Source organism: Dothidotthia symphoricarpi (genome assembly GCF_010015815.1).
Source record: "Dothidotthia symphoricarpi CBS 119687 unplaced genomic scaffold P153scaffold_12, whole genome shotgun sequence".
NCBI lineage: Eukaryota > Fungi > Ascomycota > Dothideomycetes > Pleosporales > Dothidotthiaceae > Dothidotthia > Dothidotthia symphoricarpi.
The window spans coordinates 221,328-248,486 of record NW_022985019.1 but is presented as its reverse complement, the minus strand read 5'-3'; the positions used below and the strand labels follow the sequence as shown (position 1 = coordinate 248,486).

At 37.2% G+C, this 27,159-nt stretch overlaps 5 protein-coding genes across 5 annotated transcripts; 3 read left to right on the top strand and 2 right to left on the bottom strand.

Moving 5' to 3' along the window:
• Nucleotides 1-58: 58 nt before the first annotated feature.
• P153DRAFT_423572 (uncharacterized protein) lies at nucleotides 59-2,880 on the top strand (the record flags this gene model as incomplete). The annotated part of the gene is made up of 5 exons (XM_033672439.1): nucleotides 59-344; nucleotides 395-554; nucleotides 641-754; nucleotides 814-1,923; nucleotides 1,970-2,880. The coding sequence occupies exons 1-5, from the start codon at nucleotides 252-254 to the stop codon at nucleotides 2,878-2,880; spliced, it is 2,388 nt and encodes a 795-aa protein (XP_033522714.1). The 5' UTR covers nucleotides 59-251.
• A 324-nt stretch (nucleotides 2,881-3,204) lies between these two features.
• Nucleotides 3,205-5,344, top strand: P153DRAFT_367490 (kinase-like protein). The gene has a single exon (XM_033668287.1). It carries the CDS (start codon nucleotides 3,267-3,269, stop codon nucleotides 5,007-5,009), a length of 1,743 nt encoding a protein of 580 aa, XP_033522713.1. The 5' UTR covers nucleotides 3,205-3,266; the 3' UTR covers nucleotides 5,010-5,344.
• Nucleotides 5,345-5,972: 628 nt separating this feature from the next.
• P153DRAFT_317997 (uncharacterized protein) lies at nucleotides 5,973-6,539 on the top strand (the record flags this gene model as incomplete). Its single annotated transcript, XM_033665043.1, has 1 exon — nucleotides 5,973-6,539. A coding segment is annotated over exon 1 (531 nt), but the record flags the coding sequence as incomplete, so codon positions are not given.
• A 2,100-nt stretch (nucleotides 6,540-8,639) lies between these two features.
• P153DRAFT_423570 (uncharacterized protein) lies at nucleotides 8,640-9,705 on the bottom strand (the record flags this gene model as incomplete). Its single annotated transcript, XM_033672438.1, has 2 exons — nucleotides 8,915-9,705; nucleotides 8,640-8,656 (listed from the first exon to the last, which is right to left on the bottom strand). Exons 1-2 carry the CDS (start codon nucleotides 9,639-9,641, stop codon nucleotides 8,640-8,642), a joined length of 744 nt encoding a protein of 247 aa, XP_033522711.1. The 5' UTR covers nucleotides 9,642-9,705.
• A 15,955-nt stretch (nucleotides 9,706-25,660) lies between these two features.
• P153DRAFT_357692 (uncharacterized protein) lies at nucleotides 25,661-26,797 on the bottom strand (the record flags this gene model as incomplete). The annotated part of the gene is made up of 5 exons (XM_033666750.1): nucleotides 25,661-25,705; nucleotides 26,105-26,383; nucleotides 26,443-26,460; nucleotides 26,521-26,596; nucleotides 26,646-26,797. The coding sequence occupies 5 exons, from the start codon at nucleotides 26,795-26,797 to the stop codon at nucleotides 25,661-25,663; spliced, it is 570 nt and encodes a 189-aa protein (XP_033522710.1).
• Between the last annotated feature and the right edge of the window lie 362 nt (nucleotides 26,798-27,159).

The window sequence follows — 27,159 nt, the reverse complement described above, 5'->3', positions numbered from 1 at the left end:
AGCGTGGCGCGTCATCTTCCATAGCTCCTCTTGAAGCTCCGCAATTGCTCCCCGCCATGCGCCATGCCTCAATCCACGAGTGACGCCGGGCCAAATTTCTGGCTCCTTCCTGCGCTTGGCTGTTGCTGCTAGTTTACGCGGCGTTTGGTCTCTCATTCACCTGCGCATTCAAATAGCTTCTTTGGGACTTCTACACTCGCACCCACATCCACATCTTCATCCGCCCCGCCGCACACTCTACAACCGCGACAATGGCTGGGACCTCGAACCAAGAGAAGATAGCTCAGCTAAGAGAAGTCTCCTTCTGGCAACTCGACCATGACGAAGCTGCGCAACTACTCAAGGTGCGACGGGTCCATCGCCTGTCTTTGTGGCAACGTCCTAACTCTGGCAGATTTCCAACAACGACGTCGCGCAGGCAGCAGAAAAGTTCTACGATGCGGGGGACATCTCCAACGTACGGAAGCTACTCAGCAATTCAGTCGCAAAGTGGGACGGGACAGCTTTTGGCGCCGACAGGTACGGGCAGCAGGACGCAGGCAGCAACGGGCCTAGTATGTTGGCTCCCCTCCAGCGCGGTCGCATACAGACATACGACTGACGGGCCGCTTCTCAGCCTTCAGTATTGACTATGGCACAGGCTTCGACAACTACCCTCACAGCGGTGTCCAGAGCAGAGCTCCCACTCGCCCCCCGTCGCGATCGAGCCAGCACTCCAACCTCTCCACACATCTTGGTGATGCGCCCATAGAGAGTTAGTCCTCGGATAGGAGTGGGATGGGATATCTGGAGAGAAGCTGACGGAGCGAGCAGGCATTGAGATGCAAGAGTCGGGCGTGATAGGCGGTGCGAATGCTGCCTTTGGCCCCGCGACCAAGGAACACTACGAGACGTCGCAATGGGCCATGGTACCCACCACGACTGCCTATATTCCAGATCCAACTCCCACCGATCGCATGCGTGAGCGTGAATCGGGCAAGCCTCCAGTGCTGAAGCCGTCGCCGAACTTCAACTACCTCCCCTTGGCCATATCGATTCTCCATTCCATTCCGCTCTTCCGCAATGCATTACTGTCCCCTGGGGTGACACAGAAAGAGTATTGGTTGGGCGATGATTGGTGGAAAGGAAGCCCTACGGCGTCTGCGCGCGTTATCGATCTTACGACTGGCATTGCGGAGTCGCATGGGCTGGAGATTCTGTACGAGGCGCAGCGTCTGATGGCATTTTTGGACAACACGGATAGGGCGTATGCTTCGGTCGAGTCTCTGCTCAGTTCTGATGCATGGAAGGAGAGTAATCCTACATTGGACGACCCGGACGATGACCTACTCAAGTTCTTGCTGGTTTGGAGCTTTGCGTATCAGAGCCAGGTGCCGGGTGCGCAGCTCGATGGTGTTCTGCGGTCGACAGTCAATATCGCGAACGACCGCCAGGAATGCTTCATCATCGATGCCAACGTGACACGGATAGACGCTAAGAAAGACCTGACGATATACGACGCTCTTGACGACGTCCTCTTCTCTTCCGGCGCGGGGAGTGCACATATCGATGAGATCAGCAATGTACTCATCATCCGCCTGACATCGTCGAAAACAGATGCATCCGACTTGGGCTGTCGAGTTCCCGCTACTCTCTACGTTGATCGGTATCTTGACACGAACAGGCATATCATCGACTCCATGTATCGAGATATGAAGCAGTACGAGGATCAGCTGATAGACATGGACACCGCGGCGCAAAGGCTGAAATACCACACACCCAAGAACAGTGCAAATGCCAAACAAGTGGATTCCCTAAAACTGCTGCAGACAAGTATGAAGGCGTTCCAGCCGAGGACGGAGGATGAAGAATCAAAACCAGAAGATGCAGCGGTTCTCTCGCAATTGCAGACCGTCTACGAGAGTATCAAGAGCAAGCTCGAGAGTAAGTACCTCCCCAGCCTACCCACAACCCCATCTAACCCCAGCAGCCCTCGACCAACAGAGCAAAGAAATCCGCGAAACACTCAGCAACATCTCCAACCGCTTCAAGCCCACCGTCGACGACGGCGCCGAAACCCCCCAAGAAACCCCCACCCCCAACCCCCCACAAGGCCAATCCACCCAAGACGCCATGAAAACCCCCTACCACCTCGCCGGCGTAGCCACCCGCCGCGACGTAGTCTACCTCCTGCACCCCGTCCCGGCCTCCGACCCACCCGCCACGCAATGGTGGCGCATCCAATACGACGCCGAATCCGCCTCCCCAACCCTCCTCCGCAACGCCGTCCCCCTCTCCGAAGTCATCGAGCGCGCAACCACGGAATCCGCCTCAGCCCTACTCATCTACGCCAACGACGCCGCCCTCACTGCTGAACCCGCCCCACTGCCCACACCCCTCGCCGACTTCGTCAAAGCGGATAACGTGGCCTTCATGCACGAACTGCAGGCTGCCGGCACAGCGGACTGGAACGACACGTACGGTGATGGCGCTGTGCAGCAGGATGGCTGGCCGAGTAACCCCCCCGAGTGGGATTACACGTGGAGCAACACGGCTACGCGCGAGTTCCGCAATGGATCGGCTACACTGACGCCGGATACTGAGGTTGATGGTGGGGGCGAGGGGGTGACGGAGATGGTGGAGGTTAATGGCGGGATGGCCGCGTTGGCGGGGCTGGAGAGTAGCGCTAGTAGCGATACGGTGGGCGCGGAGGGTATGGATGTCGATGGTGTTGGTACTGGTGGGGTGGGGACGAAGACGGTGGGTAAGGTTAGCTTTAGGGAGGATGTCGAGATGGTGGGGGGGGATGGGGAGGGAGTTAGGGTTCAGCATGTGGAGGTTGCGGAGAAGAAGGGCGGTGGCGGTGGTAGCGGTGCTGGGGGGGAGAAGATGTATTGGTGATGCGTTGGGGTGGTGATGGGTGGGTAGTTCTCATGCATGAGTAGAGGTGACGTTGGTCGTGGATAACGATATGCATTTTACATGTGTTATGAGTGAATGCGTGAGTACATACATAGTTCGATGCAGAGAACAGCAACGCATACATAGTCTGTAGTAAAGTCGACAACTCTCGAAACAAACGGTATCGCGATGACCGGCGAATTAGAGAAAACAACTTATTTCTGATATTGTGTAGTCGTGGATAGAAGACTATGCTGCGAGGGAGGTGTGTAAGCTTAGACCGCTGCCCTAACGTTACATGCTCGGACTAGGGAAATGCTACAACCCTCTTCATACGGTATCGGGTTTTGCTTCAAAGTCTCCCCTTTCTTGATATTCTGTTGAGGATGTTAAGTAGATGTGTTTCTCGCTTATATGGTCGTTCGATCAACCCCTCTATTCGCCTCGCAACCCGAGGGTTGTCGTCGAGCAGCATGGTGCGAGGTGCACCTCAAGCTTCGGCACGCAAAACAGATACTCCCAACAACACGCCCTTATTCTCCTACACCTCAGGACGATTCCTTTTCAACGAGGCGCAGCGATTAAAAGAACGACATGTCAAATTCGACCTAGAAGCCCTACACCATGCAGCAGAAGTCTCCCTCTGCAACAAACACGGCAAGATCATCAGCACGGAAAAACTAACAGAAGGAGGGTTTAATCGTGTGTTCGTCCTCACGTGCGAGGATGGCTTTGAACTCATCGCTAAGATTCCATACCACATCGCCTGTCCTGAGTATTATGCCACCGCTAGTGAAGTTGCTACGCTCGCGTTTCTCAGAGCGAAAGGTATACCGGTCCCGGAAGTATATGGGTACGCTGCGACGAAGGAGAATCCTGTTGGTGCGGAATATATCCTCATGGAGAAGGCTTCTGGGGTTTGCCTCGCGTCGAGATGGGCGGAGCTTCAAGACGTAGAGATACGGAGATTGGCGCATAGTTTCGTTGAGCTTGAGGTTGTGTTTTCCGGGATTCCGTTCGGCGCGACAGGGAGCTTGTACTTCAAGAAAGACATTCCGTCCCATCTACAAGCTCCCCTGTACGTCGAAGGACATGTTGTGCAAGAAGCAGACGAGCAGTTCTGCATCGGACCAATCGCCGACTACATGTTCTGGTTCGGCAGCAGAGCAGGGCTAGACATAAACCGCGGACCATGGACAACCCCCGTCGAATACCTGCACTCGATCGCCGAGAAGGAGAGGGCCTGGACGCAGCGTTACGGCATTGCAATGGAGCCTGACTTCCCCCACAACGCTATCGGGCTGGGCGTTCAACGACCAGAGGAGTATATAAAGCTTTTGAACGACTACCAGCTGCTGGCACCGCATCTACTCCCCAAAAACCCCGCACATCCGTTCAATCGACCGACACTCCGCCACCCCGACCTCACACCGGGCAACATCTTCATAACCCCCGAAACAGGCAGAATATCCTGTCTAATCGACTGGCAACACGCAATCATCCACCCGCATCTCCTCGCCGCCGGCCTCCCCCGCGCGTTCGAAAATCCAGACCCCGACCTCCCCACGCATCTAGACGACCCCACGCTCCCAGAAAACTTGGCGTCCCTGCCAGACGCGGAGAAAATAGCGATACACGCCCTCCACCGCCAACGCATCCTCTTCTTCACGTACTACATCCTCACCGGCGCACTCAACAAGCCGCACCTCGCAGCTCTACACGACCCGCTGCTTCTCGGCCGCCAGATGCTGGTCGATAGCGCGGGTAGACAGTGGGCGGGGAATCTCATCACCTTGAAGGGAGCAGTGCTCCGCGCGGTAAGGTTCTGGGGGCATTTCCCTGATGTGGAAGGTATGGACTGTCCCGTACGCTTTGAGCAAGGGGAAATAGATGGCTTTGCGGATGTGGAGGATAGCTGGGCGAGGATGAGTGGCTTGGTGGAGGGGTGGAGGGAGCGGGTTTGCGGGATGACGGAGGAGGGGTGGGTGCGGAATGAGGATTTTGAGGACGCGAGGGATGAGATGGCAGAGCTGAAGGAGGAGATTCGATTGCAATGTGAAGGGGACGAGGAAGACAGCCAAGCGTTCCGGAGTGGCTGGCTGTTTCGGGAGCGCGAGGAATTCTATTGATTTGGGTGGTTGTGGGGCGGGAGAGAGGGTTCTATCCTAATGGGAAACTCAAATTTTACTCCCATCGTCACCGTGGTACATTGGCTACAAGACTCTTATACTCACGCATAGATATTTATGGGGTGTAGAAGGACTAGAATTTAGGCGAGAGGGAATCGTAGCTGCTAGCTGCGTTTGGGTTGGAAGGTTCTTTGATGCCCTTGGGAAGTCTTGACAGTTGCGCAAAATAAAGTTTCTTGATATTTTTGGCGTCTACATGTAATGTTGCTGGGCTTAACTTCTCTTTTCTATGTTCTCTTTATAGTTTTCGTTGGTTACGTAGCACAAAACTTGCTGTGATTAATTCTTACATGCATTACATCGGTAAACCTTACTAGCTTTGAGTCCAGAATTCCAGGACCTCATATCATGAGCGCTTAGCTCTTCAATTTGATAACACATAACTCTGTAGCCAATATCCTGTTACTCACAAGGCTTCTACAAGCTCAGTATACGGGTAAACTCCAACAACTATTGGTTATGTCGCATACTGGCTCCTAGAACTGGTAAAAGGGCGGTCTCCACTCCATTGCTTGATTGAAAGTAGTCTCCAGGCAGCCTACTAGAGTCTTGCTTCCTCCACCGACTATTGAAGACTCCGATACGTGTGGCTGCACTTCGATAATACCTAGACCCACTCCCGGTTCAAACACACGGACGGAAGCGCATCGATCTGAGTTGGAACAACACATCTAGCCACACGCTGCTGGCGGCGGATTGTGATTTCGGCGTTGTCTCGATATCAAAGTCGGAGTGTGGAACCATTGCTGGATTGCTTAGGGCAGGTTCGGTCCGGTACGCTAAGATCCCACCAGCTGTAGTGAATTGATGCTAGTTCGGACTCAACCTTGGTACATACCAACACCACTTAGTCACTCGTCGCACTCGTCGAATGCGATATTACCCACATCTGAGCAGACACTCATCCTCACTGCACGCCTCGCGTACACGATAACTATCATGGCACCATCATACTCGACGTCCTATCTCGCAACGCTCCGGATACCACCGCGCCGCTTCGCAACCCAAGTTTTCTTCTCTGTGCTAGCGACCCTCATTCCCAGCCTCCTACAGAAATGGAACATCTTACTCCTCAGCGGACTCGTCGCCCTCGTCTGCGGCGCCTCCACCGATCTCGCCCTAACATATCTTAATCCTCTCGCCAAACCCCGAAGTCCACCATACTGCATCTCTCTCAGCATGTGTCTAGGACACCTCCACCAAGCCACCACAGCCCTCGGACAGCGCCTGCTCGACTCCAGTTCGGGCTTTTCGCAAACGCAACACGCAGCCGTCCACTTCTGCCTCGCCTTCTTCGTCATCTCAGAATTCGAATTCTACCGCGCATACACCGACTTCAAGAACTTCGAATCATATCTCGATGTGGTCAAGTACTTCCTCCTCGCAAACGTCGAGCCTAACCGCGTCTTCCCTATCTCTCGCGATCCATGGGGTTTTGGCTACATGACTTGCCTTGAGGGACCGGACTTCGAGGTATTCAGTAGGACTACCGGCTTGCACGTTGGTCAGTGGCTTCTCTTCTGGATTATTGGTGGGTTGGCAAATTTTCTGCTCAAGCGTGTGGTTGATCCAAGTTCGAGTGACGGGAAGGATCTTTTGTGCGCGGTGACGAGTGTGAATGTCTTGTTCACGACGGAGGATGCCTGCGCGCTGTTTTTGAATCTGTTACTGCTGAGGGTGGTGAGGCAGGGTAATCATGTGGGGTTTTGGGCCGTGGTTGGGATGGTGGAGTGGTGGGGGGCGAGGGCGGAAGCTTGTGACGAGTTGGCTGGATGTGCTGATGAGCGGGTAGTATGAGCAGAGACTATGCACTTTATGCGATTGAGCTGATGAGTACTTTCTTGTCCATTATGAACTTGTTTGCAAATATGCTTACTCTTTGACTAAACCATAAAATACACACTGGTGTTCGCAAATTCTCCGTGTCGCTTCATGCGGTTCTCCAATTTGTAGGTTATTTCCATCATGCTCCAAAAGGTTGCCCCAGGCTCGATCGCCAAGCACACTTTCTGCGAGATTTTCGACAGGTTTAACCTGCACTGGAAAAAATGTCACGTATGTGGCTGAGTATATGCACGAACCAACTTAGTAGCTTTGACAGCTTTGCCCCCTCTTCTAGACTTGAAACTCGACGACTCCTCCACCTCCACTGTGCTCAATCGGTAGAGGGAGAACTCTCAAGATGCCCAACTCCAGGCTAGCAAGACGGTAGATGTGCATCGCAAACCAACATTCAGCCGTGAAGCGACAGTCTCTCCTCTCCTCGATAAGGCTGCGGACTGTCAGGATGGACCCTGAGACTGGCACACGTTGCCAAACCCCATCAAATTCTCCATATATACCATTGTCTGAAGTTTAGTGGTTGATATTGTAAATGACGGTTGGTTCAATTTCCGTCATTGATAAAAATCTAGACTCAGCAGTGTTTGCGTCACTGACCCGAGTTCCAATATCTGGCCTTCAAGGCTCGGGCTATATCGACCATATGATGAACCTGCAAACGATGTATCTGAATTTGAGCTGCAGCAAAAGCGATTACAATGGTAGCTACATGCCTCTCAATACGTCTTATGTCACTAGCGAGTGGGAAAACAGCGCGTTCATCTGGTGGAAAGGCTCTGTTTTGGGTCCGGGTGATTCTCACACGTACAGAAGCAACATCTCATACGAGAACAGTTCTATGGAGGCCTTCAAATTTGGGTATGAAGAGAAAATAGGCCTACCTCTTGCGGTCGAGTGTTACGTTCGGACAACCTACGTTGAAGTTGAGGTTTCATGCTCTGACGCACTCAATTATCTAGTTACAAGAATATGGCGTTCTAGGCTTGATCATCTATCGCTCAACACAACCCAACTAGACGTCCAGACTGAGCCATATTACACTTGAGAATGACACTTCTTAGGTCGATTCCAACATCACCTTCGCTATCGTCGGGTCTGATCTTGCCTACGCTAACAACATGATTCTTGCTTATGTTCAAGGCCGACAGGCAAGACTCTAGCAGACTGAGGGGACCAGGAGCAGTGATATCGAAATCGTACAAGCACACAAAGACTAGATTGTCACCTTGTCCATAGCCTCTGTGAGTTTGATCATCGCAAGCTTGATTCCGCCCATTGTGCATCATTTTCTGGGGAAAGTTCCGGATGCTATGATGAACGTATCGAGCAGAGGCACAATTCATATATTGCATTACCAACGGGTGGAACTTCCATGGAAGCCTCAGATCGGGCTCGTGTATTGGAGAATTAACGCTACGCTTCGGAGATGTCGATGGAAAGAGTGATGTTGGCAGCCTAGCAATTGGGACTTTAGGTGATTCAAACATCACGCGAGTGAGGAATGGGCGCATCTACGGGTAGTACACTAAATCAAGTATTTTCTAGCCTATCTGTCGCACAATGTCTTAGTTCCAGACAATAAGTAAAGATGAAACGAGTGGCATCTACCCTGAAGCCTCGGCACTGCGTCTCAGTGGCACTGCAGGCAGGGATACGCACTTACCAAAGTTTGACTCATCCGGCAGTGCACAAACAGGATGTTGATGAGAGAAAAGATGCAGTGATGATCTATCGCCAGCGGAGTGCTACCAGTTGGGCGACATATGCAATTTTGAGAACACCATGATTCGCCGGTCTCAATGGAGACTGCGTTGAGTGGAAGACTGTGGCAATTGCAGGGTCACAAAGAGGTAGCTCACGTTCTGTCTAGACGTATTTGGAAGTGAACAATCAATCTTGCTAGACATACAAAGATAACGCCAAACTAAGGAACTGAATACTGTACAAAAAGTTCTTCCACGACATGACTGTATTATTTTCGGCCCCAGATGTCTTCCTCGCACTGGCAATTTCAGATGTCTTGGAGAGGCTAGCACTGGCAACCTGAACACCAGTGCTAGTGCTAGTGGTGGTAGTAGATGCGGACGTTTCGTTCTTCTCGGCCTGGAAGATATTGAGTAGTCCCTTCCCACCACAAGATATCTCCTCATTCCCACTACAGGGAATGTTGCAGTCAGTTTGATTCTTCGCCAACTCGCCGCGAATGGAACTACCGCACCAGCACTGGTTTCCTTCCTGCACACCCGCAAAGCTGTAAGCGTGAAGATAGCAACTGTTCTTACATGCCAGAATCGTCAGGAACGCGACTCCACCGATTGGGCTTATGTTCTGGTCAAGAAGTGGCAATTCGGTATCCTCAACATAGCAGCCCCTATCAGTCCAAGCAGTAGGAGAAGGACCCAACGTGAATGCGCTGGTTGTAGTGGTCGCGATTGTGGAGGAAGGAGTTGTTTGCTTCGGCGTATTGTTCAGTCTCTCCGCGGTGGCAATGCAGTATGATTGATAGTTCCATGGTTTGCAGTCGAGTCCAACGGAAGGGTTCCATTTGTGGAATTGCTCAGGCGTGATAGGGATCAAGTCGCGCACTGCGTCGCACGTTACGCCGTCGCCATTGTTGTACCATTCAACGCAATCCTTGGCGGTGTCTGGATCCCATTGGAGTTCCGGATAGCGGGTAGAGGTGACCTGGCGGGCAAGCACCACAAGAGAGAGGAAGGTAGAGGTCTTCATAGTAGAAGCTGGTGCTATCTAATTGAAGGAGGCAACAATGGAAAAGTCGCAACAGAGAATGAACGATGGGCAGTCAAAATGATAACACACTACACACGGGGATAGAAGGGGATATCTCCTCCCGTGCCAAGACGAGTTTGTAACTTTTGTTACTCGAGCTTTAGTCCAAATATAGCTCGTATCACGATGAGACTTCAAGATCCTTCTAGGGTCATGTCAACGGTACTCCACAAGAGCTCGTCCAAAGGTTGGACCTGTGTTTACGGGACAAGCGGTCAGCGTTATGACATACTAGGAAGGTCAAAAGTAGACGCGGCTCAGACAGGTAGAACAGATGTAGCTCGGCCTTTGCCAAGCATCAGGCCATCACACTAGACTTCTACCTAGGTCCTTGTCTTCGCCCTGGATTACATGCAGATACTGGTAGTGATTATTTGAGGCTCCCGTCATCCTGTCGATGCTTGATTTAACTCATACATATGTCATACGATTACGATACACTTCAGCACATGTTATAGTTGTTAAATACAAGGTTAGCGTAGATAGCTGAGTAAGCAGTAGATAAAGTATATAAGATATTCTACTGCTATCCTAGGTAGTTAGTTAATAAAGAATTATCTTTTTAATAGGTTATAAGCCTAGCGCTTTACTGCGCTTAATTACTCTAAATAAATTAATTAAGGACTTATTAGCTTACTACCTATATTCTCCTAATAAGTATATATATTATATAAGAAAACAGTATTACTAAGTAATTACTACTAAATACCTATTATTAAATAATAAGCTAAAGAGATAGCTAATACTATTAAATATTAATTTAAAAAGATTATACCTAAAAACATAATTAAAGCTATCCTAAATAGGTACTTAAAGCTACCTCTCTAAATCCTAAGACACGTTTACTCTATTAAAGGATATAAATAAAGAGAGTTATCTATTATAGATACTAGAAATAACCTTTATCTTTAGAAATATAAAATTAGCGTATATACTTAAAGTAAAGAGGTTAACTACTCCTATACCCTACGCTATAATTATATTAAGATTAGCATAACGTAAATAAATCCTCCTAGGTTTAATAATAGAAGTATAGCTTTATTAATAAAAAGTCTTATAAATTAAAAGTAGCTATAACTATGTTTAAATATATAAAAGACTTATATAATAATAGTTCCTAGGTACCTAGTACTATAGTTATTCTATCTATAAGTAGCTAAAATTTAAAGTATTATAACTAAATATCTAATAAATACTTAACTAACAATTAAAAGTTTAGGCTAGAAAAGGTAGATAATACCTAACTTAATACCTAACCTAAATAATTAATATTTATAGTTTTATTAATAATTATCTAAGAGATACTGTAGAGAAGTAAAGCTATTAAATTAAAGTTATAAAGGGCTTAAGTAAGACAGTAAATTAAGTAACTAAGATACTATTTTACTTAAATCCTTACTAGCTATAAATTAATAGAGCTAATTCTAAATAGTAGCCCCTACTAAGTATTTAAAAAATTTAGGAACTTTAACTACATAATTAATAACTTAATAATAATAATAACTAACTTTATAGCCTCTTAACTTTTTTTTTTTTACACAAATTTAAAATTATATTATAGTAGTAAACAGCTCTTATTTAGTTAAAAACGCTAGTACTACTGCTATTAAATATACGTAGTATATAAAAGTATACTATAATAATAGACCTTAGCTTATATATTAATAAACTACTAGAGCCTACGTAATATAAAATATAAATAAGTACCTTAAACTTTGCCCCTCTACTTAACTAATCTCTATCTAATAATAATAAATTACCTTCTTTAGATTATACTAATAGTACTAACACTAGGATAGAGACTTAATAAGCCTATAAGGCTTAAAAAGTATATAAATAAGTAACTTTATAATAGTAAAGATTACTACCTAATATTAATAATATATCTATAGTACTAATACTAGCTAATCTAATAGGTTCTGTAATAGTAGAACTAACTAATAATAAAAATACTAGCGCTAAAACAAGTACTATAAGGTTAGTCCTAGGGCTAGTTATAGCATAGCTAACCTTAGGTTAGGCTATTACAGCTAGGATATTTATAATAGAATAAGTTATTAAAATAGCTATTAGACTTATAAAGAATCTCTTAAGAAATTACCCTAATATAAATACAGTACTTAGGTTAATTACTTAGGAAGAGTAGCTAAAGTTAGAAAAACCTTAGAACTATAATAAATAGCGTAATAAATTTAAATTAATAGCTATTATATTAAGGTTCTAGTCTTTCTTTAAGCCCTAATTTAATTCTAAGAATAATATTACTAAGTACTACTCTAATAATATACTACTTGCCCTTAAACTACTATATAATACTCTTACACTAATAGTTTAATTAATAATTTAAGATTATAGTACGCTATAAGAAGCGTTTATACGCCTTAGCGTATATAAAGCCTCTAAGAGTGCCTATCTATATATTCTGTTTTAATAATTTCTAAAGTCTAACTTTATAAATTATAGCTTAGTTATATAATTTTAAGATAAGCTAAATATAATTTAGTAATACTTTTAATTAGTTAATAAAAACTATATTTTACCTTTATAGCTTATAAACCTCTAGTTTCTATATAACCTTAATAACTTCTATAATTACTAGATTAGCGTCCTGTATAATAACCTGTTAATTATTAACTTTAAAAATCTAAAGAACTTTAATAAACTTACTACTAATATTATTAGTAAAAAATAATAAAGACTTACTAAGGCTAGTATTAACTCTATTACTCTTACCTTATTTAGCTAATAATATTTATAGGGCTAGAGTAGAAGTAACCTAGAAGGTAGTAGTAAGAAATATACTTACTATACTAGCCCTTAGGCCTTAGAGTATATATATACTAAAGTACCTAAGAAAGTAATAAAAGGTTACTACTACTATTTCCCTAGAAATAAATAGCTATAATAGGCGTATTTTAATAAACTTAATAAGAGTAGCCGCTAAAAGGAAGCTAAATATAATTATACTAATATAATAACTATAGGTAATACTACGTAATAATAAATTAAAACTAAGCTCTTTACTTAGCTAATAGTAGTTATAAGAGTATATAGGCCTAAAGATAATTAACTTAATAAGGATATAATACCTATAAATATTATAGTACTAGCTATACTAAATAGCTACCTCTTAGAGTCTAACTAAGTACTAGATAGTAGAGTAAAAGCCTATTATACTAGCTTATCTAAATACTTTATAGGTAAAATATATAAAGTACTACCTAGTTAGCAGATTATTAGCGTAGGGGGGATAATTAATATTACCTATATTAGCACTATTTAAATACTAATTACCTTAACTAATAGTAATACTAAAGTTAGAAAGATATTTACTATTTAGAATATCTTATTTTTAGTAAAACTTCTATTTAACATTATCTTCTAACGCGCCTTAATAATCTTAGGTTAAGGTATATCTACTAATATAGCCTTCTTTACCTACAGCTATACTATAGAAATCTAAAGAATACCTACTAATAATATTATTATAGTAGGGTCTTGTTATAAAACAGATCTCTATACTCTTAATATTAATAATAAATAATATATAGGCCCCTAATACCTATATATTATAATAGTATTTAAATAGGATATCTCCCTAATAGTATAGTATAGATAACTTACCTACCTTAAAGAGTAATAACTTTAAAAACTCTTAGTTTTACTAGGGGTAAAGGTCTCTAGTAAACCTATAGATAAATATAATAATTACCTTTAGGTAGGCCTTCTATAATAAAACTTTTACTAGCTTATATAATAGGCTACTTAACTACTTAAATAACTATTCTTTAACCTCTTTAGCATAGTAACTACTATTAATAAAAGGGAGGTAAAGTATAAGGTAATAGGCCTTCTTATTACTAATAACTATTTAAGGTTTTACTAGGTTAAACTACTATTAACTAAGAATAAAGTAACTTAGTTCTTTATAGACTTTTAAAAATAGGCTAAAAATACTCTAAATACTAAAATTAGAATTTTATAAAATAATAATAGTAGTAAGTTTAGTAACTACTAATTTAACTAGATTTATATAATAAGTAGTATTAACTATAAACTAACAGTACCCTATAACCCTAAGTAGGATAGGGTATTAAAATAAGGTATAGGCTTAGTAGGTTTTACTATTTATATAATCCTTTACTACTTAAACTTATTAGAAATTTACTATAGTAAACTTCTTAAATTAATAGTACTACTTCTTAACCTTATACTAATATTAGCTAACCTAGGGTCTATAATGCTATATAAATAGCTCTAGTAAGAGCTACCTTCTATAGTATACTTATATATAATTAGCTATAAGTACTAGATACTAGTTCCTTAGCTAGCTATTAGGCTACTAAAACTAGATAATTATAGTAAGAAATACTATCTCTTAGGCTATACTATATATAAAACTAAAAACTACTACTATATATAGAATATAGACTAAAACCTAGTTTATAAAGCCTAGGATATACGCTTCTATAAAGAGATCTTTTTTAAATAAGCTCTTAACCTCTCCTTTATAGCTAGGGTACCTAAATCTATATTTTAAATAGTAAATAATAAAGCTACTACTACGCTTAAAGGAGAGATAACTAGTATACTTATAACTATACTAGTACTAGTTACCTATCTATTTCTTATAATAGCCTCTAGTAATATAGATCCTATATTTAGGATACTATCTAGGGTAGATCTTCTCCTAGATAAAGACTTTACTAAACTAATTAATAGTACTAACTTTAATATAATTATTACCTAGATTACTACTTTAGAATTCTTAGAATACTAGTAATCTATAAACTAGCTTACTCTTCTTAAATTATTAATACTAACTAGTAATAATAAACTAAAGATATATAAAGCTACTATTTTAAGCCTTAAAGCTTAATAATAGATCTTATTTATAGGTAAAGAGATATAATTCCTAATTAATAATAATACCTAGGATATAGTAAGTAAAGCCTAAATTAACAGCGTAGTACTTACTAGTAAGTATATCTATAAAATTAAAGTTAATACTAATAGAAAGCTAATTTAGTATAAATTTTACTAGGTTATTTATAGCTTTAAGTAGAAGAAAGGTATTAACTTTAATATATTATAGGTATTTCTATCTAAGCTCCTATCAGCCTACCTTTAGTAGACCTCTAGGCTAAGAGTATAAGGCCCTTAGAGCTCTAGTATATAGCACTTATAAATCCCTAAGGCTTACACCCTAAGGATTTATCTAATTTCTTAATAAATACCTATTTATCCTATATCTTAATTACCTATTTATAGTACTCTTATAATTTAAATCTTTTATACTCCTCCTTAGAAAGAGTAGTTAATTTAAGATAAATAAAAGCTATTTTCTTTAATAGAAAAATAATACCTCCTTAAAAAGAATAAAATATTATACTTAAGAAAGGCCTAATAGTATCCTTATTTAGGACTAAAAGTAACCTAGCCTTAAAGTAAGGCCTAGCTACCTACGTTAAAGATATAGAGAGCTTAGATAAAGAAGAAGAAACCTTTAAGTAAGAAGTAACTTACTTTCTAATAAAGAACTAGCTACTTAAGGAAATATATAAGAGCCCCTTAAAATAACCCTTAATTAAGGAAATAAGCTACGCACTTTCTTCTAAAATATAGCTAGAAAGTAGTATTAATAAAGTTTTAAAGGTAATCTACTAGTTTAGTATTTTATAACTTTCTTAAAAATTACTCTTAAGAGTCTATATATAAGTAGCCCTGCTAAGTAGTAAGTAGTATATTTAATTAATCTTAGATAGGCTCTTAGAAAAATAACTTTAAAGCGCTAGCTTAAAATATATTATAATTCTAAAAAGATACTTCTAAGTTACCTTATAGTACTTAGGCCTAGGATACTTTACTACCTTAGTAGAGCCTTTCTAGTTAATATCTAACATAGTAGAAAAGCTAATTAGGGTACTTAATATAGTAAACTCTAAGCCTAAATTAGGTATAGAATTCTGCATCTCTACTCCCTAATAAGTAGATTAGTAGGTTAAGAATATAGATATAGTATTTAAGTATACCTAGGTACTAGAGGACTCTATAACTAGAACTTACTAAGTAATAGGTACTATTTAATACAAAGTATACTAAGAATTAATCTAATAAAAGATTAATAAAAAGGTAATCTATACCTAAGCTAATATCTACGTAAAGGAGTAGAAGCTAGTATAAGACCTAGTCCTTATATAGTATAAAAACTACTTAAAGTTTTAGAACTTTAAGTAGTATACTAATAACTTAGTTAATATATTCTTACTATACCTAAACTATAGAGAATCTCTACTTTATTAAAGCTTCTTTAAGCTTATAGATAGTAGTATAGATAATAAGTTAAAGATCTTCTTAGTATAGGTAAAGGCTTTTAAGGCTTACTAATAAGAGATTTAGTATAATAAAGTATTAGAGACTATTACTAAATAGTTAAAGTTTAAGCAGGCTCTCTATAATATAGAGACTACTATAGGTATAAAAACAGAGTTAAAACTATTAGACTTTATAAAGCCTAAATAAATAGCTACCTCTCTAACTTAAGGTAGCTATAAGAAAAGATATAACTCTAAACTTTTAAAATAGTACTAGAACTAATCTACTAGTACTCTACTCTAGGCCTAGAACTAAAAGGGTAAGTAAGTAGTAAATACTAGTAATAATTAAAATAATAAAAGAAAGAGTTAGTAGAAACTAAATTAAAAAACTAATATTAACTAACCCTAAGACTTAAAGAGCTAAGGCCTAAGAAAAGAAAAGCTCTAATTATAAATCTTTCTTAATTACAGCTAGGGCTAGAGTTAAAAGGAAAATAAACCTATATTAAAGTTACTATAATTCTATAAGAGTCTAATAGGTCTATAATACTCCTCTATACGCTATATAACTTAGGTGTAGAGATTAATATTATTAACTAATATATAGTTAAGAAGAGGAATCTCCTCTATAGTCTATTTTATTAAAAGCTAGTAGTAAGCTTTATTAATAGTAACTATTTAAATATTCTTAAACTATATAAACTTATACTCTTATATAGTAATATAAGGAGAACTACTAAAGAAGTAAGCTCTTAGATATTCTAGGTAGTAAACTTTATAAGTTATAACTTTATACTAGGGTACTCTTAGCTATAAAAGGTAGATCTAAAGATCTACTTCTTAATAGGTAAGTTTAAATAGTAGGTAGATAATACTAATAGAATTTAGTTACTCTCTATAGAATAACTGCTAGATAATATAAGTCTAGAGGAAAGAGTATATATTCTCTACCCTAGTAATCTAGCGTATAAGCTCTTACCTAGTAGCTAGAAAGCTTTATATAAGAAACTTCTATAAAAAAACTCTAAAATACCTACGCCTATAAGTAAGGTATAACTAGGAGGAGATATAGTTTAAGATATAAAGTACTATTACTAAAAGGAGATCCTCTAGTTAAAGAATAAATTCTTAGAGATTATTAATTATTTTTACTACTATATATAGAACTATCTAGACTTAGCCTAGCTACTAGAAATAGTAGCCTATTAAATAGTTACTAATATATATAATAAAAACCCTAATTAGGCTAGACTACCTCTAGGTATAGCCTATATTCTAACTAATAATATTAAAATAGATACTCTATATCTAGTAGTTAAAGATAATACGCCTAATCTAAATAAATTAAAATTTATACTAAAAAAGCTATACTATAAGTAGCTTACGTTTAGTAAGTATTAAGTAGGTATACTTTAACCTAATAAAGAGTATAATTACCCTATTAACTTAGAGCTAAGGACTAAGGTCCTAAATCTCTTTATCTATAACTTCTTTAGCTATAAGCTAGAAATCCTATAGAACTACCTTAATATAGCCTAGAAGAAGGGATAAATCTATTTTAGTAAATTACCTATAGGTACTCTAATCCTCTTTATACTAAAAGCTAATAAGATAATAAGACTTTATATAAACTATTATAGACTAAATAAAGTTATAATTAAGAATTAATACTTTATTCTACTTATAGGTAAGATATTAGATTAATTATTAAAGGTAGTTATCTTTTCTAAGCTTAACCTTTACAAAGCCTATTATAGGCTATAGATTAGAAAAGGTAATAAGTAAAAGATAGCCTTTAAAATAAGGTATAGCTATTTTAAGTATCTAGTTATACTCTTTAGATTAGTAAACGCGCTAGTAATATTCTAATCCTATATTTATAGAGCCTTAGGTAGCCTAGTAGATTACACCTATATAGTATATCTAAATAATATCTTAATCTACTCTAAGAATAAGAAAGACTATAATACCTACATTAAGAAGATCCTTAATAGGCTTATTAAGTAGAGCTTATACTATAAGGTAAGTAAATATATCTTTTTAATAAAATCTATAGAGTTTCTAGGCTTTATTATTACCTCTAGTAGTATAGTTATAGACCTAGTAAGAGTATAAACTATTAGAGAGTAGCTAGAGCCTAAGAAATATAAAGACATCTAAGTATTCTTAGGTTTTATAAACTTCTATAAAAGATTTATTTATAACTACTCTAGTATTATACGCCTACTAGTAGACTATATAACAGCTACCTAGTTTCTAGTACTAGCCCCTACAGAAGCTAGTACAGATAGAAAAAGGAAGAAAAACCTAAAGAAGACTTAAAAGGGTCTAATAAAATAGTATTAACTATAAAGTTAGCCTAATAAGGTTTATAAGGCCTTTCTCTCTATCTAATTAAAGTTTATAGAAGCTCTTATACTTTAGTACTTTAATCTAGTAAAGCTAGTAATAGTCTTAACTAATATATTAGACTTTACTATAGTAGTAATCTTACTTTAGCCCTAAATATCTAAGCTAGTAACTAACCTTTATTAGAAACTAGTAGTATTCTAGAGCTATAAGTTTACTAGCCTATTAATTTAATAGTATATATATAATAAGAAGCTTTCTATAATTATAGAATTATTTAGGCAGTAGAAATACTACCTTAAATATACTCTATTAATAATCTAAGTTCTCTCTAATTATAATAACCTTTAGTATTTTATAACTATAAAGAAACTCTCCTCTAAATAAGTATATTAGGTAGAAAAGCTAGCTTAATTTAACTTTAAAGTTAAATATAAGCTAGGACTAAAAAACCTAGCTAATAGTTTCTTAAGATACCTTAACTATATATAGGGCCTTATAGTTAGAGAATAATAAGCACTTTATAATATAATACTGCTTATACTTTAACAGAAGCTTTAAATATAGACCCTTTAAAAGTCTAAGGCTTAACTAATTAATTAGGTAATTTTAGTAAAAGACTACCCTAGAAGTAGGCTAGTATAGCTTTATTAACCCTCTAAAATAGTCTTTAAATAGGAATTCTTTAATAGTAGTTTAGCTACTAGTAGTATACTGCTCTTAGCTCTTAACAGCTCTTCTATAGGCTATAATAGTTAGAGTTAATTTAAATTATTTAAAGCTTAGGGCTAGAACTTTAATATAGCTATAGTACTAAACTATAAGCTTAATAATTAGGTCCTAGCTCCTATATACCTTATAAATAAAGCTGTATAAGGAGAAAACGCTTATATACTAGAAATTCTAGAATAGCTCTTTAATTTTATTAGATAGGTTTAAGAATAGAATAAGGCCTATTCTATAAATAAAGTACTAGTAATATAGAGAGATAGTAGAGTAATTAAGAGTACTACCTTATAGAAAGTTAACCCTAGTAGTATCCTATATAAAAGTAGGAAAGTATAAATTCCTAATAATATTACCCTATACTAAAATATACTTATAAGGAACTATAATAATTCTATAAAGGGTTACTATAAAGTTAAAAAGACTAGAGATCTCCTTATAAAGAAGTATTACTAGCTATACCTTAAACTAGATATCTATAAATATATTAAAAGGTATACTACTTACTAGTTAAATAAGATTTAATAGTATAAGCTATAGGGGATACTAGTACCTCTTTTTATACCTAATATAGTGTAGTAATATTACTTTTTAGACTTTATTACTAACTTACCTAAGTTAAAAGATAACCTAGGGAATATATATAATTTAATTCTAGTATTAGTAGATAGGTTTAGTAAGTTTATTTACTACCTCTTTATAACTAAAATAATCTTATTCTAGAGAGTAGCTAAACTACTCTTTAAATAAGTATTCTTAAAATAAGGACTTCTAGATACGCTACTATTAGATTATAGCTTAGTATTTACTAGTTAATTCTAGTTAGATATATACTACTACCTTAAAATTAACTATTACCTAAGTATAGTATTCTACCCTTAAACTAATAGTTAGACTAAAAGGCTAAACTAAAAGCTTAAAATATACCTATATATCTATATAAACTATAAGCAGGATAACTAGGTCCTATTATTACTATATACTAAATATATATATAACTTTAAAGTATACTCTATATATAGAGAATACCCTATTAAGGTAGTATTTAGGTTAAACCTAAAAGGCTTTAATAGAATTCTAAATAAGTACTAGTTAAGGTAACCTTCTAAAGTCTAAAATAAGAATGTAAAGGCGCTAGAACTCTATTAGTAAGTTACTAGAAAACTTACTTAATAGTAAGAAATATAGAAAAGAGTAAAGTAAAGCCTTAAGTATACCTAAAAGAGTATAATAAAATAGTATAATACTAAGTACTCTAAGAAATACTATACTAAAGGTAAGTAGGTACTTTTCTAAGTAAAAAATATTACTACTAGGTAGCCTTTAAAGAAATTTAACGCTAGGTACCTTAGGCCCTTTATAATTATAAAGTGTATTAGGAAATTAGTCTATAAACTAGCACTACTACCCTCTATAGAGCGTATATATCTAGTATTTAATATATTATTACTTAAACTATAGTAAAAACTCCTTACTAAGAAGGGCTTCTAGCTAGGGCCTATATAACTTTTAAAGAATACTCTACCTAGAAATAGGTATAAAGTTAAAAGAATTATAAAATACTATAATACTGCTACTTAAGGGTAGAAGTATAGGGTAAAGTAGCTAGGTTAGTCTAATAAGAATACTACCTAAGAACTACTTAAGAATCTTAATTACTATAATAAGATTCTCTAAGACTATCTAGTAAACCTATAAGATATATCTTAAGGTACCTATAAGCTACCTAAGGGACGTAGGTAGAAGGTAAAGGTTCTACTAGATCTAGAAGTTAATAATCTACTAAAGTAGAAATAAGAATATCCTAGAAAGAATATCTAAAAGAAAGAAAAGAAAGAAAGCTAGAGCTATAGTATAGTAATTACCTCTAAAACTAAAATTATAAACTAGTATAAGATAATATAGGCCTTAGTAAAAATAGAAAATTAGAATTATTATTCCTTATACTATTTAAAGAAAGTAAAATATATATCTACTAAAGAAACCTTTATAGTTACCTATTAAAATACTATAAAGTTAGAACTAATACTACTAAGGTTATACTTAGCTATTAAAGAACTAAAAGAACTAGTAGTAGAAGCCTTTTTAGAAGTACTACTAGCTACCTTCTAACTAGGAGTATAAAGAGCTACTAAATAAAGACACTTTTAGAGTAATAATAAAAATAGAATTTTCTTTTTCTTAGTATTAGGAATATTAGTACTGTAGTAGTAGAAGCGCTAGTTAATATTCTTAAAAGTACTATTATATAGAAAGTAAGCCTCTATAGAAGTATAAATAATAATATTATTAGAATAATATAGGCTAGTAGTACTAAGACCTAACTAAGATAGATTAGTAATAAGAAGATACTAGAATAATAGTAAACTAACCTTATATTACTTTAAGTTATACTAAGTAGAAACTTAATAAGCCTAACTAAAAGCTATAGTAAAGAGACTACTATTAGTAATAATATAGTACTTAGTATAATTATACTTAAGGAAACTCTTATAATAAGCCTTAGTATAGGTATAAGTATTTACTTAGTTAGCCTATACCTAGTTATTTATAAAGAGTATATTAGAGTTAGTAGTAGATATAAAGCTAGTAAACTTCTAAGTCTTATATAAGGCGTACTTAAGGTAATAGTTAAGGATATTAATAGTATAATAGAACTTAGGCAGAATCTATTAGGGTTAGTAATAGATAAGGTATAAATAGAATAGAATAGGAAACTTACTTTAGTATAACCTCTAGTCTTAGTATTAGAATAACTACTATAAATACTCTAACTAGCCTTATATTTATAGTATAGCTTATTACTCTACTATAACTTAAAAAATAATATAATAGTACTATTAGAAAGGCGCTTTTAGGAGGTAGTAGTAAGGAAGTTAATATAGCTTATATACTAAAAGTAAGTAAAAGTAGGCTAAGAGGCTATACTAGTAGAGAGCTAGTAGATCTGCTTAGGTAGAGGCATATTACTAATATAGAAAGGCAGAAGTATAGTAAATTAATAAGAAGAAGGTTATTATAGTAATATTAAAGTTATAAGGTAATATATAGGTATTTTATACCTATCTAGTATACGTACGTAGGCCCTTTAGGACTACTATAATACTATACTACTTTACCTTACTTTATATATACTAATAACTATAAAAAGTTATTATAATATAAATAAATAATAAATGCTGCTTAAGATACTAGGATTATACTTAGTGAACTACTTATAAAGAGCTAATAGACTCCTATAGAGGAACTATAGTTATAAACTCTATAAAGAGTATAATAGGTACTAATACTAAAGTAAGTACTACCTATATAAGATAAACCTCTAAGGAGGCTACTAGTAATATACCTTATAAAAATAATACTAGTCTATAAATAATTACGTAAGCTAGTATAAACGCTAACTATAGTAATAAAGTAAGTAAATAATAAATTATTATAAGTAAACTCTATATTAAGCCCTTACTTTATATAATTATATATTATAAAGCCCCTAGAATAGGGCTAAAGAAGTAATAAAGCCTAATAAACTATCTATATAGTTAATAGGTACTTAATAAGGTAAAACTTATAAATATAAAGTTACTAATAATAACGTATAGTAAGTATAACTATACCCCTAAGGATTATAATCTAGAGATAATAGTAAATAGGACTCTCTATAGAGGCCTAGTAGTTACCTATAATAAACTAGGCTATACTTACTAAAGTTATAAAAACTTAGTAATAAGGATATAAGCCTAGTATAGTAGGCCTTTAGGCTAGATCTAAGGACTAGCTTAGAGAAAACTTAAATAATTTAGTACTAAATTTCTTTTAAACTATTTTTCCTTTATAGAAGGTTTTTACAGAGTTTAATTAAGGTAACTATATAAATTAAATACCTATTTATTTACTTTAAAAATTCTAGTAGTTTAGGATAAACTATAAAAAGAAAAGGAGCTCTGTTATAGGTATTTCTATCTAAGCTCCTGTTAGCCTACCTTTAGTAGACCTTTAGGCTAAGGGCGTAAGGCTCTTAGAGCTCTAGTATATAGCACTTATAAATCCCTAAGGCTTATACCCTAAGGATTTATCTAATCTCTTAATAAATACCTATTTATCCTATATCTTAATTACCTGTTTATAGTGCCCTTATACTTTAATAAAATATTTACTTTAATTATAAAGCCTATAAGCTATAAGGCACTTTTTATCCTAGCTTATATACTTAGGTAGTATATTAAATAAATAGATATTAAAACTACTTTCCTATATAGTAATATTAATACTAAAGTCTATATTAAGCTACCCTCTAACCTTAAGGAGAACTACCTACCTAGTTTAGCCTATTAGCTCTAAAAGGCGCTGTATAGGCTAAAATAGGTACTATAAATCTAGTATTAAACTTTAAAGGTAGCTCTTTTAGACCTAGGCTTTAAACTAATTATAAAGGATTACAGCGTATTTTTAAATAAAGACCTTAAAGTTCTAATTACTATTTATATTAATAACCTTCTTTTCTTTAGTAGGAATTAAACTACTATTAATAAAATTAAAACTAAACTTAGCTTCTACTTTAATATAACTAATCTTAGTCTAGTCTCTTACTATTTAGGGATTAAGATCTAGTATAAATAGTTCTTCTTTAGTAAATACTTAAAACTATTTCTTACCTAGGTAGTATATACCTACTAAATAGTTAAGTTAGCTAAGAAGTACCTCTCTAAGAAGCTAAAGAATATGCCTATTCCTATAAATACTAACTTAGTACTTATAGTAAATAATAAAAAGGCTACTAAAGATAATTAGTACTTCTATTAATCTTTTATAGAGTTACTAATATACCTTATACTTTACACTTACCTTAATATTACTTATATAGTCTTATAGCTTAGCTAGTTTATATCTAACCTCTTAAAGTAGTATTTAGACACTAGCCTCTAGGTAGTTTAATACCTATAGTAAACTATTATATAAAAACTTATAATTAACTCTAACTAGAAAGGTAACTTAATTAGGTTTACTAATTCTAACTAGGGTTAAGAAAAAGGCTACTAGTTAACTAGTAGCTATATATTTATACTTAATAGTACTATAGTAAGCTAAAGCTTAAAGTAGTAAACTACTATTACTCTTTCTAGCTATAAGGCTAAGTATATTACTAAATTAGAGGCTATAAAAGAGGCTATTTAGCTAGGGCACTTACTTAAGTTACTTAGTAGTATAATAGCAGGTAAGTACCTAGGCCTAGCTACTATAATAGTATATAGTAATAATAAAGAGGTACTTACCCTTATAAAGAACCTTATATTTTATTTAAAAATAAAGTATATAGATATTTACTACTACTTTATTTAAGAGATAGTAAAGTAAGGGCTAATAAACCTATAGTATATACCTACTAAATAAAATACAGCTAATAATATAATAAAGCTGCTTTAGGGACCTACCTTTATAGACTTTTAGTAATAACTAAAGATAAAGAAGGTATTTAAAGAAGGATAGCCTAGTAATATAGTATATAGGCTCTCTAAAATAAGCCTTAAATAAGTAAAGATTAAGGGAAAGCTACTAGTATAATAGTATATAGGCCTAGTGTTTATACTTACTATTTTTACTTACTATAAACCCTCTATTACTTATATTAGCATTTAAACTTTAGATTTCTTACTTTTAAACCCCCTATTACTTTATTTTAACTTAGTACTACGTTTACCTTATAGGGAAGTATTAAATATAAGGTTAGCGTAGATAGCTAAGTAAGCAGTAGATAAAGTATATAAGATATTCTACTGCTATCCTAGGTAGTTAGTTAATAAAGAATTATCTTTTTAACAATAGTAACATAACCATGTTCCACCCATTTCCCTGACTCCCAGCGGAGCTCCGTGCTCAAATATAGGTAATGACTGTCGAGCCGCATGTCATCGAGCTCCGCATCATTGGCGAAGACATTCCACCTGACCCTCCGATAAGGTGGTGGCGCTCAGTTACGCATAATTCCTAACGGAAGAACCCCATTTGCTTGCGTCAAGCCAATTGTGCGCATGATAGAGTGGCTTGAGTTTGAGTATGACAACTACGACGAGTTTCAGTTGCGCGGAGAAGCTGGACAACTTTTGAGCCTCATCAATTTAACGGAGATGCATGTAGTCCCTGTAAGGTTGATGGATTGAGGGACCGGCATGAATCTTCGGAAAACTACTGTTGGCCATATGGTAACGAAAATGTGTTAATGGTCCTTCCAGATGATTGCCAGATTATGAACATGATGGAACTAGACAACAGAAATGACCGACTGCTAGAGGAGGGATCCAGACAACTATATCCTGATGGCCCAACGACGTTTCAAGATAGTTATCTGGTTTGACCCTCTTGACTATGCTACTATGGTCGGAGATAGGAGTAGATTAAAAAGCACGCATTGATCTAAAATTCCTCTGGAAGATGACGTGAGTCCAGAGGTGGCTATTTCCATATATGAATTGCATCTTCCCAACCAGATTCAGCGCTGCAATCCAATGACTTCGGCGTTTTAACTAGGAACTAGGCAATGGGTTTATACAACGGCCCCGGAAGTACTGCTGGTCACCATCTTTTTCCGTAGTTGCGGACCAGCTCTTCACACCAAACCTACATTGCGGAGTAGTGCAACTAGTAGGGATTTCGCTGATATACGTGTCGCATCTGTCCAGATGTGGGATATAAACGAAGTAAACGCAGGTGTTTCGGCATCTGTTGCAACAATTCAATGGGTCCCCGTTAGCATCGCCTGAACCGGCAAGGAATACTTCTACGCCACCGAAGCTGGGCCTGCCCGTGAGAGCAAGTCTGTTTATATTGTCACAAAAGCCTGCGATAGCAGTCTCGGTGGCTATGATGCTTTCGGTGACAGTTGTCGATCCCATTTTGGTGGTAGTAGTTACGGTGTTGGTCACGTGCGCCGTAGTCGTGATCGAAGTAGTTGCCTGTAAGCAGATATCACTGGTAAGCGCATGTCTTGAGAACCACAATCGATCTGATCCTACGTACAACTCGAACGGTCTGTAGAGTAGAGACTTTTGTGACAGTCACAAAGGTTGTGACAGTGGCAGTGGCAGTGGCTGCAGCCTTGCTCGTAGTACTGTAGACTGTTGTCGTGCCGCACGTCGTTATTGATGTCAAGTAGCACGAACAATCCTTCGGAAGAGGACTCTGATTGTTTGAGCCGTAGCCGTAATCCCGGGGGATGATTGCAGCCGTTGTGCAAATAGATGCTTGCTCTTGATAAGGTGATGTCACAGTTGTGACGCCGGACGTAGTCGTAGTCACCTAGACAGATATTGAGATCAGCGGGTGCACCTATTGGCGGAAATATGATTGTTACTCACAGTATTGAGAAGGGTTGCCTATGTGTTCACAGTCGAGTCAGTTCACATTTGCGATCCCAATATCTCAACGTTACGTACCGTTGTGGTTGTGGTAGCCCGTTCAGTCGAAGTGGACGCGTCGACTTTGATAGTTGTAGATGTGGTCGTGCGAATCCTAAATCACATAAACTTGTGCAATTCGCAATTCGGAGAGCCGCACGTACAAGGAGTTGGTGAGTGTAGAAGTCACAGTGACAGTCTTCTTCACTACTGGTGCGGTCACCGTAGTCACCTTGGTGACAGTCTGGGAAGGTAGAGAACAAGTTGCAATCTGGAGTCGGCTTTTCGCTAACACAACGTTAGTTACCATAGACATCGTTATCGCAAATCAAAAACCTACAAATGAGTGAAGAACAGGCTTTGCTGGACGCAGTCGGCAAGTTGGAGCACGAAGTCGCCTTAATCCCACAGGTGAGACTACCAAGAGCAGTATCAGCTCCTGCAAGAAGCAGAGCGATGATCGTAACGGATGGACGCATTTTGTGCACAAGTGAGTGAGGGGTGCAAGAATGTCACAATTAACTAGATGGTTCGCGAGAATTCATTCTTGCGACAGACGGAGAAGTCCTGATATCTATGTCAATAGCCCCCTTTTCAAGCTTGAGCGGAAAGCTTCAAATCCGAATCAAGCATGTCAAGGTCGACGGAGCAATTGTGGCTGGCTGAATGGTGTTCCAG

Excerpts from the sequence above, each read along its gene's own strand:
- P153DRAFT_367490 (XM_033668287.1), top strand. The coding sequence starts at position 3,267 with ATGTTAAGTAGATGTGTTTCTCGCTTATATGGTCGTTCGATCAACCCC.